The sequence below is a fragment of the Xiphophorus hellerii genome, chromosome 4, assembly GCF_003331165.1.
Source record: "Xiphophorus hellerii strain 12219 chromosome 4, Xiphophorus_hellerii-4.1, whole genome shotgun sequence".
In the NCBI taxonomy this organism is placed as follows: domain Eukaryota; kingdom Metazoa; phylum Chordata; class Actinopteri; order Cyprinodontiformes; family Poeciliidae; genus Xiphophorus; species Xiphophorus hellerii.
In genome coordinates this window covers 21,015,519-21,028,681 of record NC_045675.1, presented here as the reverse complement: position 1 = coordinate 21,028,681, position 13,163 = coordinate 21,015,519, and the positions used below count along the sequence as shown (strand labels likewise).

The following is a 13,163-nucleotide window of genomic DNA, read 5'->3' as shown; positions in this document are numbered from 1 at the left end:
GTCCGCGGCGCTGGAGGCGGGAACCACGGAGGCGGTCCGGCGGCCGTCCGCGGCGCTGGAGGCGGGAACCACGGAGGCGGTCCGGCGGCCGTCCGCGGCGCTGGAGGCGGGAACCACGGAGACGGTCCGGCGGCCGTCCGCGGCGCTGGAGGCGGCGATGATGAGTCCCGGGGGCCGCCCACAGACGGCGACGACGAGCCCCCCGAGGCAGGGTCTCGGTCGGAGCACAGGGGGTCTCGGTCTCAGGTGGAACACTGGGGGTCTCGGTCTCGGGTGGAACACTGGGGGTCTCGGTCTCGGGTGGAACACTGGGGGTCTCGGTCAGAACGGATAGGGACTGGGTCTCGGTCGGAACACTGGGGGTCTCGGTCTCTGGAGGAACGCTGGGGGTCAGAGTCTCTGGAGGAACACTGGGGGTCTCTGGAGGAACGCAGAAGGTCAGGGTCTCTGGAGGAACGCAGAAGGTCAGGGTCTCTGGAGGAACGCAGGAGGTCAGGGTCTCAGGAGGAACGCAGGAGGTCAGGGTCTCAGGAGGAACGCAGGAGGTCAGGGTCTCAGGAGGAACGCAGGAGGTCAGGGTCTCAGGAGGAACGCAGAGGGTCTCGGGAGTCGGGGTCTCGGAGGGAACGTAGAGGGTCTCGGGAGTCGGGGTCTCGGAAGGAACGTAGAGGGTCTGGGTCTCGGTAGGAACACAGGGAGTCTCTGGAGGAACACAGGGAGTCTGAGTCGGAGCGCTGGGGGTCTGGGTCTCGGAAGGAACACTGGGAGTCTCGGAAGGAACACTGGGAGTCTCGGAAGGAACGCCGGCTGGAACGCCGGCTGATTCGGCCTCGGGTGCGCCGGCTGGAACGCCGGCTGATTCGGCCTCGGGTGCGCCGGCTGGAACGCCGGCTGATTCGGCCTCGGGTGCGCCGGCTGGAACGCCGGCTGATTCGGCCTCGGGTGCGCCGGCTGGAACGCCGGCTGATTCGGCCTCGGGTGCGCCGGCTGGAACGCCGGCTGATTCGGCCTCGGGTGCGCCGGCTGGAACGCCGGCTGATTCGGCCTCGGGTGCGCCGGCTGGAGGTGAGCCGGAGCGGAGCCTCGGGGCCGGCTGCGGGGGCGAGCCGGAGCGGAGCCTGGGAACCGGCCGCGGGGGCGAGCCGCAGCGAAGCCTTGGAACCGGCCGCGGGGGCGAGCCGCAGCGAAGCCTTGGAACCGGCCGCGGGGGCGAGCCGCAGCGAAGCCTTGGAAACGGCTGCGGGGGCGAGCCGCAGCGAAGCCTTGGAAACGGCTGCGGAGGTGACAGCTCCGGAAGGCGACGAGGGGCCGGGTCCACCGGCGGCTCACGTCGCTGTCTCCGGGCTGACCGTGGAGGTGGCGGCTCCGGAAAGCGACGAGGGGCCGGGTTCACCGGCGGCTCACGTCGCTGTCTCCGGGCAGACAGCGGAGGTGACGGATCCGGAAGGCGACGAGGGGCCGGGTCCACCGGCGGCTCACGTCGCTGTCTCCCCCGGCGTGAGTAACGGCGGGGGCCGAATCCGGAGGGCTTTGGGGTGGTGACTGGTGGGATCTGACATTTTCTAAATGCCAGGGTATAGTCTGAGTCCAGTCCCATCTCCTCCAGCAGCAGCGGAGATGGCAGGATCTCTACGTCCTTGTAGAGATCCCGCTGAGCCAACTCCAACTGCTGCTGGAACCATGCCTCCTGGTCGTGCTGGACCATATGCTGCATTCTCACCGTTCGGTATGGTCGGGTCCTTCTGTCAGGAAGTGTGGTGCGGGTTGGTGGTGAGGCAGACGCAGCGGACCCAGGTATGATGAATTTGCGGATTTAATGATGGAAACCAGTCAAAACAACGGACAGCAGGCACAGGGAAACACTGACGACACTGAAGCTAACATAGACGAAACATAGACGAGGACCCGACGAGGAACAAGGAACACAGGTGGAGTTAAATACACGGGAGGGTAATCACAGAGACGAGACACACCTGGGAACAATCAAGGGGAGGACAGGACAACGAAGAGACTTAAGGACACAAAAAACTCTAAATGAACACAGAAAACACAGATCCTGACAAATATCCTTTCAACACCTTGACAAGTTGCTAACTTAGTGCTCTTTATATATTAAAAATACTGTATGTTGGGACACAATTCTTGAATACAGTATACCACTGTCTTTATTTAGGCACTTGGATTCATTACAAAGTTAAATCTATGAAAGTATGTAACTACAACATTATACAGTGCAAATGACTAGATCCAGATTTTAAATAAATTTTTTTGTGAATATCTTCTACAAAAAGCAAAACAACAACATTTCTAGGTGAAGGTATACCCTATGTTTGTAATTGGATACAGATATTAAATTATTAAACAGTAAGTGTGGCCTCAGTGGTTTCATATACAATAAAAAATCCATTTTAAGCTACATGTCTAGATTTATTTTTGCTTTATATTCATGCACCATTGTGAGTTTACCACAACTACTGGAAGGGAGTATACTATATATAAATATTTTACATTACTCGGAGTGCAGCAGTGGTAGAAGTCACACTGCACCTGGAAGCTCCATGAACTACATAAACATTCCTCTATTTTCTTCTGGCCTTTGGACTTACATCCCAGTTAGCCGACCTTAAGCTCAGCATGCCTTCACCAAGTTTGCCTCTGCCAATGATATTTCCAAAAAAAAAGAAATCTCTCCTCTGAAAAGCTCTGGAAATCAGTTTGGCTATCAAAATATGTAAGAACGACTGAATATCCAGAAATTCTTGATGATTCATGTCAAATTTCTTTAAAAATATATTTCTATTTTAAATACTCTGGCTTTTATACAATTAGTAACAGATTTAGTTTTTGCATATTATATCAATATATACATATATTTTTTATGTTTTATATCACACATTTTAGTGTCATTATGTGATTAAGGTGGATTTTAACATTTACAAACGCTCTTTACTCTGTCTTATCTTTCTACATACCAGTCTATCCAGGCTTGTTCCAGCTGCGGTGGTAGGTCTCTGTTCGGGGGTAAAGGGTCTAAAGCGACTACTAAATACATCTGAGAGGCCCCGTGCAGACCTGCCTATTGCTGAAGGCTTTGGTTGACCACACCCTTGAAAAACCTAAAATAGAGCAAGGACAAACACAGTTACCATACAGAAAGGACTGGTAGTGTGAAAAACAGAAAGCTCTGTATGCATTTGAAAACAGAAAACTGCTCAATTAACAACTCTCAACATAATTATCAAATAAAAGTTTATTTTTCTCCACATTGCCAAACAACACAACACCGGTATGTCACAAAGCCAGACATGTTTCGGAGCAGAACACAACAGCCTTTGCAAAATGAACAAGAATTTGTGTGTCTCTCAAATATATTTTGGAGGACTTGGTATTCTGAACATTAACCTTGGTCACTGATAAACACCAGTGCTTGATTTGTTTTGTCTTGCAGCCACAAATTGAGCTAGAAAAAGACAAGTCTCATGTGGGTGGAGAGGCAAAATCAATCTTGCCATTTTACTATTCACCTTCAAGGGAAAAACTGTACCACCACAAAATATTTTTATGAAAAAATGGAAAAAGATGTACACAAATAAAGAAAATGACCATCCAGGATTCATTTGGATTTTGCCATTGAAACCCCATTAATTCTGGCAAATGAGACTTTTTCTTTGAGTGTAAAACAAACAAGAAGGATACACTTTCTGAAACCCCACCCCAAAGAAACAGTGGATCGATGTTTATAAAAATTTTAAAAAATGCTACTGTGGAATAGATCAAAGCCAGTTTTCTTTGGAAGAGAAACCAAAATACACAAATAAATGCTGAATTTAAAGCACATTTTAAAATTTGTCTAAAATACTAACCAAGGAACACCTGAACCAGTTTGTAACCCCAGTAAGGTCTTTTGCTATTCAGATGCTTTGCTCAATATTACTGGTCTTTAGCACTCCTCTGTTGGTTAATTATTGGTCATGGTATGATGTGATAATCATGACAAAAGAATGCCTTGTGTAATGCTTTTTGAGTCCTCAGTTTTTAAAAAAAAAATATTTTCCAGTGTGTTGTGGTCCCACACAGTGACACAATTACAATGCAATTTAGTCTGGTATGTATAGAAAACCTCAGAACAAGATTACATATTGGAGAAAGCTGTAATTGTAGAGCAATTTGTTCACCAAACAAACTTCAAGAAGCATGGACAATAGGTAAAATTGCACATTTCAAGCCCTCTTGATACAGGAAAAGACAGCCCATCAAATACACATGTACCTTGTCACAACTTATGAGGACTGACCAGAATTCACAAAATAATTTGAAGTGGAAGTCAAGTGTGACATCTAAAGTCATTTTTTAGCTGCTACTTGTTATAAGTTCCTAAGCAATAATTGTAATTATTAAAGGATGGTAATTAAAAAAGCAAAAACATTGTTTTAATTGTATTTAATAGATGTGAATATGATGAATTTGTTAAGGAATGGACATGATCAGCAACAATAGTGAACTGGCGATTTGTGACATTTAAATGATGTCAGTTTGTACTAAAAAGGCCCTGAGTGTGATAAGAAAATATCCTCCACATCATGAGATCACAGCTATTCTGAAACGTTGACAAGCTGAACATGCTTTCATGGTGTTTATACAAAATTCTGAAACTCAGAATTTTGTATAAATCGAGACTCAAATGACCAGGCAATGTTTTTCCAATCCATTATTTTCCAATTTTGAAGCGTTGGTGCAAATTGCAGCTTCAGTCTCCCGTTCTTAGCTAAAAGAAGACTGAACCATTGTCTGTTTAACCAAGTTGGTTACACATTATTTCCTTAGCAGGTAAGCAGTTCCTCTAAGGCCAACATTAACATCACATTTAAAATTACTTAAATCTGTATTTTGTTATGTTAATATATTTTCTTTCTTTTTGATGCTGATGCTCAGTTAGCGCTCCAGCAAGTTGTTTTCACAACAACCAGATAACAACCAGCTACTGAGCTGTAGCTATGTAATTGGCAGATTTACAACAAGCAATTAAATAAGTGTACCTAATAAAGTAGCTGCTGTGTATACTGCTGTCATGGAGAAATTTAAATAAGATCATATAATCCAATTTATATAAAATTTATGCAGCTGCCATTAGGATTTGGCATCGGGCACAGTAAATTACACTGTATTTTACTGCCAGGGAAAGCATTTAACATAATTAAACATAAATAATTAAATAAAAATAGGCATAAATAACACAAGAGCAAGGTTTCTCAAGATACAGTACCTTAGCTGACACTTGCATGCTGTTGTCCTGCATCGTCATAATAGCCTCTGAAATTTTTATATCAATTGGCTCTATAACTGCTTCAATGTTGAAAGGTCCCACCAGTCTGTCTGCGACCAGCAACATGGCATCTGTCAAAGAACACAGTAAACATTTTAAAATACTCCAAGAAAACTTACAGCATCCTTTCCACACAAGTCCGATCATTCATATTATCTTGGCACAACAACAATACTGCCAGGTGTTGGCTTTATTATTTGTCTATTGTTCTGAAGAGCACAAAGAATCCCACTTTCCCAATGTGTCTTGACAGCCAACAATTATAAAGATGAGTAGGAACCTGCCAGTACCTTCATATTTCCACAACAATGATTACAATGCAGTAACGAGGAATGGAGATTGAGCAGGTTTAAAACGAGACATGCAACCATGAGCTCAAATTCAGCTTAACTGTATGAATTTACAAGAATAACAAATTTACAAAAATAAAAATCAACTAATCTGCTTCATTTACCTATGTAGTAAATACTGCTTAAAAATAACAACAAAAAATAAATCTATTTTTACAATGTAAGACATATAATTGTTAATATATCAACTAAAAAGTGTGATTCTTAAGTATTTTGAGTGCTATCCAGCTTATCTACAAAATTAAACCTCTACCAAACTCTACTTTGTTTGAGCTGGTTAAGTGGGAGGGTTCCAACATCAATGTATCTCAGTGCAGTGACATTTACAGAAATATAGGGCAATCAGTAGAAGCACATTTAGCCCAAAAGGGCACCAAAATCACATGCCTCTTATCCAGTGAAGGAAAAAGGGCCTGAAAGTATTTGAAAATCACAGGAAATACTTAAGAAGCTGGTGAAACCCCAGATACTGAGTTGCGATGACGAGAAAAAAAGACAAAGAAAGATGTAGAGAAATAAAGAAGTGAAAACGTTCATTGTACCTCATCATCCATTAGATTTGTGTCTGACAAACACTCACTATCAGATCATACACTTGTATACACCTTTCAAGTCTTGCTGAAGCTTTACGGTTCTCAAATTAATCTCTTGAAATTGTGACCAACAGCAATTTTTCCCATCTCATTAAACATGAAAGTGCTGCTGCACCTCTAAATACCGCCTTTCTTTAGGTTCAGTTTCCAGCAATACTCCAGTCTTAATAAGTGGTCAGAGAACGATACAGAAAAAAATAACCTATGCATTTTCTAAATCCACATTTTAAACCATGGATTAATATTTATTTATTTTTTTTTTTTTGCTGATGACATTTATTTGTATGTACAGCAACATGCCATTGTACTCTATTGCAATTTAAATCAGATAAAAAATTCTATGTGTAGTTTTCCAGAATACACAACATGTAGAGACAGAAAAATACTCCCCTTTTAATTTAAACTTAAAAATGTTATTTTCCCAGAGCAACATATCAGACAGTAAAACCAACAGCAGTGGATGTGGATGGTACTTGTAAGCACTCTAACACAATCAGGACATGAAGTCTTCACCCGTGAATCACAAAAACAGGTCATCTACCAGTGTCTTCTGTATCAGCATGATTTTTGAGTGCCTTCTAATCATGTTTAATCAAACACCCCTGTGGTTACAGCGTGGTAGTAGCTAGGCTTCAGAAAGTACTTGGGTACATTAAAAATCAGCTATGATGATTGAAATAAACCATTCTCTTCTTTTCAATCCAAAAGCCACGACTTTCATTGGTTTAACACTGGTTCTGTACTACCTGCAGAGAGGTTCAATCTTTGGCTTAAAGCATGTCTTTTACCACGATGGCCACTGCTTCCTTCTTACAGACGTGTTGAAACAAAATAAAACAGAATTTGGACAGAGTTGTGTTCATATGTATGAACTCCATACAAACTCTGCAGGTAGTGATGGAAAAATAAACAAATTTAATATGGAAATATAAATCTTTAATCCTTTCAAACATGCACAAAACAAATGCGTTCAATATTGATAGAAATGTAGTTCTTTTTTTACTGAGAGATTTTCCTTCCTGAATATTGGAGAACTGAGGTAACAAAGAAACAGGACAATAATTTATAAAATGATGTCTGTCATCTGCTTCTTAGAGTTGTTACTTTAACTATTTCTATATAATTTGGAAAGGAACTGATTGTAAAGACATTTTCTTTTTACGTTTATGCATTTTGTAATTTCATTTTATGTTGTTCTCTCTTTTATAAATTCATTGTCAAGAGCATTCTTATTCTTTCAGGCATTTTCTGTACTTGTAATAATCCATTGGCTCTGTTTTTGCTTTTGTTTTGACAAATATTGTATAACTTAACGGGACAATCTGTATTGCATACATTTACAAATATCCTTAGAAATGTTTTCATATGATTTATGGGCATTCTCCTCCTCACAAACCACATCCCACTTCTATTTTAGTAAGTTATTTTTATAGGCATTTCTCTTTTCCTCTGTTCTCACTTTGTTGAATTTTAAATGGTAGAATGTTTTTTTATTAACTATATTTATAATTTATAGTCATCTGCTTCTTTACCAGATCAAAAATGGGTAAATGTCAATATATTAGAACCCACTTGATGCGTTTTTCATATTATTTGTCAATATGTTATCGATTAATGTAAAATAATATGAAGTAATTTGACCTAGTCTGGTGGTTTTTGGATTTTAAATTTTTAATTAAGTTTTTTTAATTTAACAAATCAATATCATAGTCGCTACAGACAGTTATATTCAAACATTTGGAAAATTCACTCTTTAAATATTTCCATATCGGACTCCGGAGTCCTATAAAGCCAACCAACAATAACATTAACAACCAGATTTTACAACAGCTTCATTTCTTACGCCATAAGATTACTAAACTCCCATTAATATTTTCATTGTTTATATTGATACTTTTCATTATTATTTATCTATTTATTTTATTATTATAAAAATAAATAGATATTTTTATTTCAATGCAATGAAATTTAGGTCAATATGTAAATTTTAAATGTATGACATTTATGTCTATTTTTCATCTTTTAAATACAGATCTCCATGGTGATACATCACAACAGATCATCTGTGGCTATGTTAAGGTTTTCTCTACATATATTGCCACCTGTTTGTCACTTTGTTTGTTCTGTTTAGATAATTTAAATCATATCCATAATTTTTAAAATCTCTATCTGATTTCAGAAAAAGGAGTGGATAGAAACAATATATTGTGAGTGATAGTAAAATTAATTTGACGAAGTGGTTAGTTCTGGGTCTTACTGTGTGTGGCCTGACATTGCACACCTTTTCCTTCACACCTTTCAACTATTGTTTTCTGGGTGGCTCTGTCCTCATCTAACCATCTGTAAGTATGGTTTTATGGTTTTACGAAGATCATCTTCTTTATTCTCAAGTCTTCTCATTTGTCTAGATGAGTCATTGCTTCAGTTTCATGCTTCATTGTTTGTTATATTTCTTAGGGAGCCCTGCTTGGCTTTTCCCGGCTTGACTTAAATTTGAGTAAGAGAAGTTTAATCTATTTCATAAATTTGACAAATGGAATCACAGGGATTTGCTAGGAAGAACTAACTAACTAAATAAATAAAGGATTGAATGGTGAAAATAGCTCAAAGACAGCCTTGGCCAGCCTTTAGAAAATTTGTTGAGGTCCTGCCCTTAGGCCAGCTTTTCAGAGTAGCTGTCATGAAAGCAAGGAAACAAAGTCGCTCTCTTCTCAGTTGCAATTGACAAGCAAGGATATTAAGCTCAGAAGCTGGAGTAAGATATGTGATTGAGAGCAAAGGTCAATTCAGATGAAAGACCACAGAGCAAAATGCTTCAGAGATTTTAAGGGAAAAAGAATGAAGAATAAAATCTGTAAAGCAAATACTGTTATTAAAATATTTAAAATGTAAAGGTTTCTTCTGAGGTATTTCACAGCTAGACCCCAAATGCAGTTTCATAATAAAGAAGTAGATCTGTAGATATTTCAAATTGGAAACATGCTAAGCTACATCATATTTTTACTGTTTCAGAGAATTTTTTTTATTTAATTTAAACAAAACATGATGATTTGCAATACCAGAATAAAAGTTGATAGTAAACTGGTAAGCAGAGATTTGACATATAATAATATAGGATTTTGTATGTGAATTACAAGTAAAGTATACAAAATATTAACATCGTAAGACAGCAGTAGCCAAAACCTCATGGCCAAAATTATGGTTAGTTTTAATGTAATTAAGTGTTCTCTACTTTAAAGAAATTGTTTAGAAAGTTAATTGTCATACACTTAACAGAGACAGAAAGACACACTTATTTTTTATTTTATCTTAAAGTAATATTTTATCATTTACATTTCTTGATGTTTATTTTCTTGCCATAAGTTACTTTATATACTTTGTTTGGTTCAGCTTGCCAAGGTTAATATACGTTTCTTAATCAGATGATGTACTGATTGTGTGGCTTAGTTTTGGCAGTCTGTGTGCATTAGCAACATATTGTGCTTAAAGAGAAGCTGTTTATGGGTCGTACAAAGCATCTGAAAAAAGGGCAACTGATAATCTTTTTATGAATTGAAAGATTAATGTAAAAAGTGCTTAAGACACAGATGTTCTAATTATGACTATAAGATCTGTTGGCAAAACTAATATTGTGCATGTCTCTGGATAAAAATGGATTCTGTTTTGGAACATTTCAAAGAAGTTAGTGTTGTATACATAAACAAAGAAAACTATCATTGAGAAAAAGCAAGCATGTTATATTTTTAGCAACACTCAGTGAAGCTGTAATTTCAAATGCAATATAAATAAACATTCTACATAGTTTTCCAATCATAAATGCTTCTCTGTGTGTTTGTTTCTAACAACCAATTTTTCATATATCTTGATGAATATTTGATGGATTGCATCAATGTAGGATGAGTCAGCCGTTTGAAGGGCTATGAGGGAGGATTTATAGTTCCTCATATAATTTCAAATACATGAACAAAGAAAAGCATAACATATCACATCATAGACTAGCAATAAAATGCATTTGGGTGACAAATTCTTATAATTATCACAAAAATTAATACATACTGTCAGGAGACAGTATGTATCCTGACAGTACATACTGTCAGGATACAGTATGTATCCTGACATACTGTACATACAGCTTTTTTGGATGATTTTGCGTTGGTATTCACAGCAAGCTTCTACACCCTGTCCATTATAACTATAAATCTAACAGGAATAATCACAGAATGACAATTAGTGTTTGTTGATTATTGTAACTGGACTTGATTAAACATGACAAAACACCATGTCGCAAAGCTCTACTTGTTTCACCTCAAACTTGTTTCATAGCAGTGTTTCATCTATTGCTATGGCCTCTGAAGTCACTGAATCCTAATTCAATAGGTCACCTTTAGAATTTAGTGAAACTAAAGAGTTACATTATGGACGTTTGGCAAATCCATCAACTGTGTGATCCCATCATGTCAATGTGGACCAAAATTTGAGGACTATTACTCACACACTGATGAATGTAAAGAAAAAAATATAAGGCAGGTTTTTGATATCTTTATAATGGGGGCATCATAGTGTTTGGAATTTTTCCTGGAGTCGGTAGGCTGTAAAAATCATATCACTTGAGCTCTTAGATGGACAGAAGCCACACTGGGATCCAGAAAGTGTTTTCGCAGACATTGGAAAAAGCTGGTTTATAAGTACAAAGATTTTCAATGGCACCAGTTGCCACTGCAGTTTTCCCATTCTGATTTAGTTACCTTTGTAAATAACAGGTACTAACAGAGCAATCTCATTGCTCTAGAAGCCATTCTGTTTTTGTTTCTCAGAATCTGAAGAGTACAGTGTGGATCTTGAACCCAAGCACTCTGCTCTGCTTACCTTTAGGTTCTCGTCTGATTCAGGGGCATTGTCATTCTTTAAATCTCTGTTATGGAAAGAAGTACCCCCATGCAGTCAGTCTGAACAAAAGAGAGCTTGCCAGCTCTAAATAGGAGCTCTCTTACTGTCACAATTCAAACCAGAGGACAATTTGTTATGATGCAAAAGTGTTACCTATCAGATCACTGTGTAACTGAGCACATCACACTCTCTACCATCATACTTAGATCTCATCTCGTTCTACAACAGCTATGTTGAAAAGGCTCAAAGGCCAAACTCTGACAAGGAACAGTTATTAATTTTATTAAATGTCAACTTTACTGCACACCTACTAAAAAACAAAGGTCAATCCCAATTATAAATCGACCAGTTCTTTCATATACTGTATTTTGTTATGATAAAAGGATTCAGCTCCTTTTATTTTATTCATTGCACAAACATCACACTATTTTGGATGTGATGTGCAGTACAGTAGAGATCACTAAATATTTTTCTGCCAAACAGAAGTGTATTAATCTTGAGCAGGTACATAAAATCACCTGTAACAAATGAGCTGTCTAGCTTTTTACTGGAGCAAAACAACATAGCACTTTAAAATGTTGACAAGAATGTCTGTGGACAAAATTTGTTTTGACCCCGCTTAACTTCAGTTCATATTTCACTGACATGTACTCACTGAAGCATATAAAAGTTTTTTTTTTTTTTAAGATCTATGACAAGGATAAAATTAGGTTTTGATGAATAGTGGAGAGGAGAGCTCTATTTGGACTCACTTTTGGACTCACATCTAATTCCATCTCCTGACTAAAATAATCTATTTACTGAGACGACCGTGTTAACAATGATCTTTTTGCACGTTTGTAGACTGTCACTGACATCACCTTCAGCTCCAGTAATGTAAATTATCCAAGTAAACCTGGCTGGCCTAACGGAAAAGATAACAAGTCAAACACACAGGTACAAACTCTCCATTGCACTGGGTTGTTCATGACTGTTCTGGAGTCGAAGGTAAAGCAGAAGTGTTGAGCTAAAAGATGTTAATTTAATTTAGAAATGGTCCAATCAGTATTAAAGGATGATCACATCCATCATGTGGGACCTGGTTAAAAGATTTATAGACAAATCCGCACCCCTAGCATGTGTCACAAGTTGGCTTTTTCTTCAAGGTAAGGCAGAATGTGAAGGTCATTTTCACACATAATAGTTACGTTTAAATGAAGCAGTGATTTGACTTTACAATCATTTGAGAATTTGTCTTCTGGTATGTTTTTTCGGTGATCATTTATCAGATGGGCACTGTGGCAGTTAGCCTTATGGTGCTGATCTGCAGCTGCTGAGGGATAATTCATCTGTGCTTTAAATGATGACGACAGTGCAGAAAAATTGCTGCCCAGTACCCATAAATACAAGTCTGGACAATAATGTAGAGTTGATGAAAATGGAAAGAATAACTTTCACCATCTGTCAGAGCAAAAGGGGAAAAAGTCTCCATAAAAACACTGTGTTCAACAAGAGAATTTAATGCTGCTTCTCACAAATTGCCAGGCATAAATCTATACCTCAAAGTCAGCTGTGCTGTGTTTCATACAGGCAGAAATTTATCATGACAAATGTTAAGTGCTATAAAAAAGTGAGAGAATTAGATAAACAATCATAAATCTGCAGTTTTAATTTCTTGAAATTGAAAAATGGGTTGCATTTACTAACTTACTTACATTTTTTTCCAATGTTTAAACTAAATAACACAATCAGAAAAGGGAAAAATGGAAAAAAAGAAAGAACTTAAACATCACATCAACAAAAAATAGGAGTTAATTCAGACAAGTAACAAATCACTGACTAGGCTTTCTTGGCTAAAATTGATTTAAGAGATTATTTTATCACTAACCTGCTGAATCCCACCAACTGAATGTTTTATTATTCCAAAAACTATAAAGCATAAGACAGAAATATTGTGCTGTGAGTTCCATGATACATCATCTGCTTTTGATACAACTTCAAAAAGTGTATCAACATACAGTACAGACCAAA

General features: G+C 38.7%; 1 protein-coding gene across 2 annotated transcripts in view; it reads right to left on the bottom strand.

Annotated features, from left to right (window-relative positions):
- Positions 1-13,163, bottom strand: part of LOC116718713 (glypican-6-like) — a 160,295-nt gene that overhangs the window by 40,236 nt on the left and 106,896 nt on the right. For both annotated transcript variants that reach the window (XM_032560916.1, XM_032560915.1), the window contains exons 5-6: positions 5,264-5,394; positions 2,973-3,116 (exon numbers count right to left, since the gene is read on the bottom strand). In XM_032560916.1, the coding sequence (XP_032416807.1) occupies positions 2,973-3,116; positions 5,264-5,394 (275 nt within the window). The remainder of the gene's footprint in view (positions 1-2,972; positions 3,117-5,263; positions 5,395-13,163) is intronic.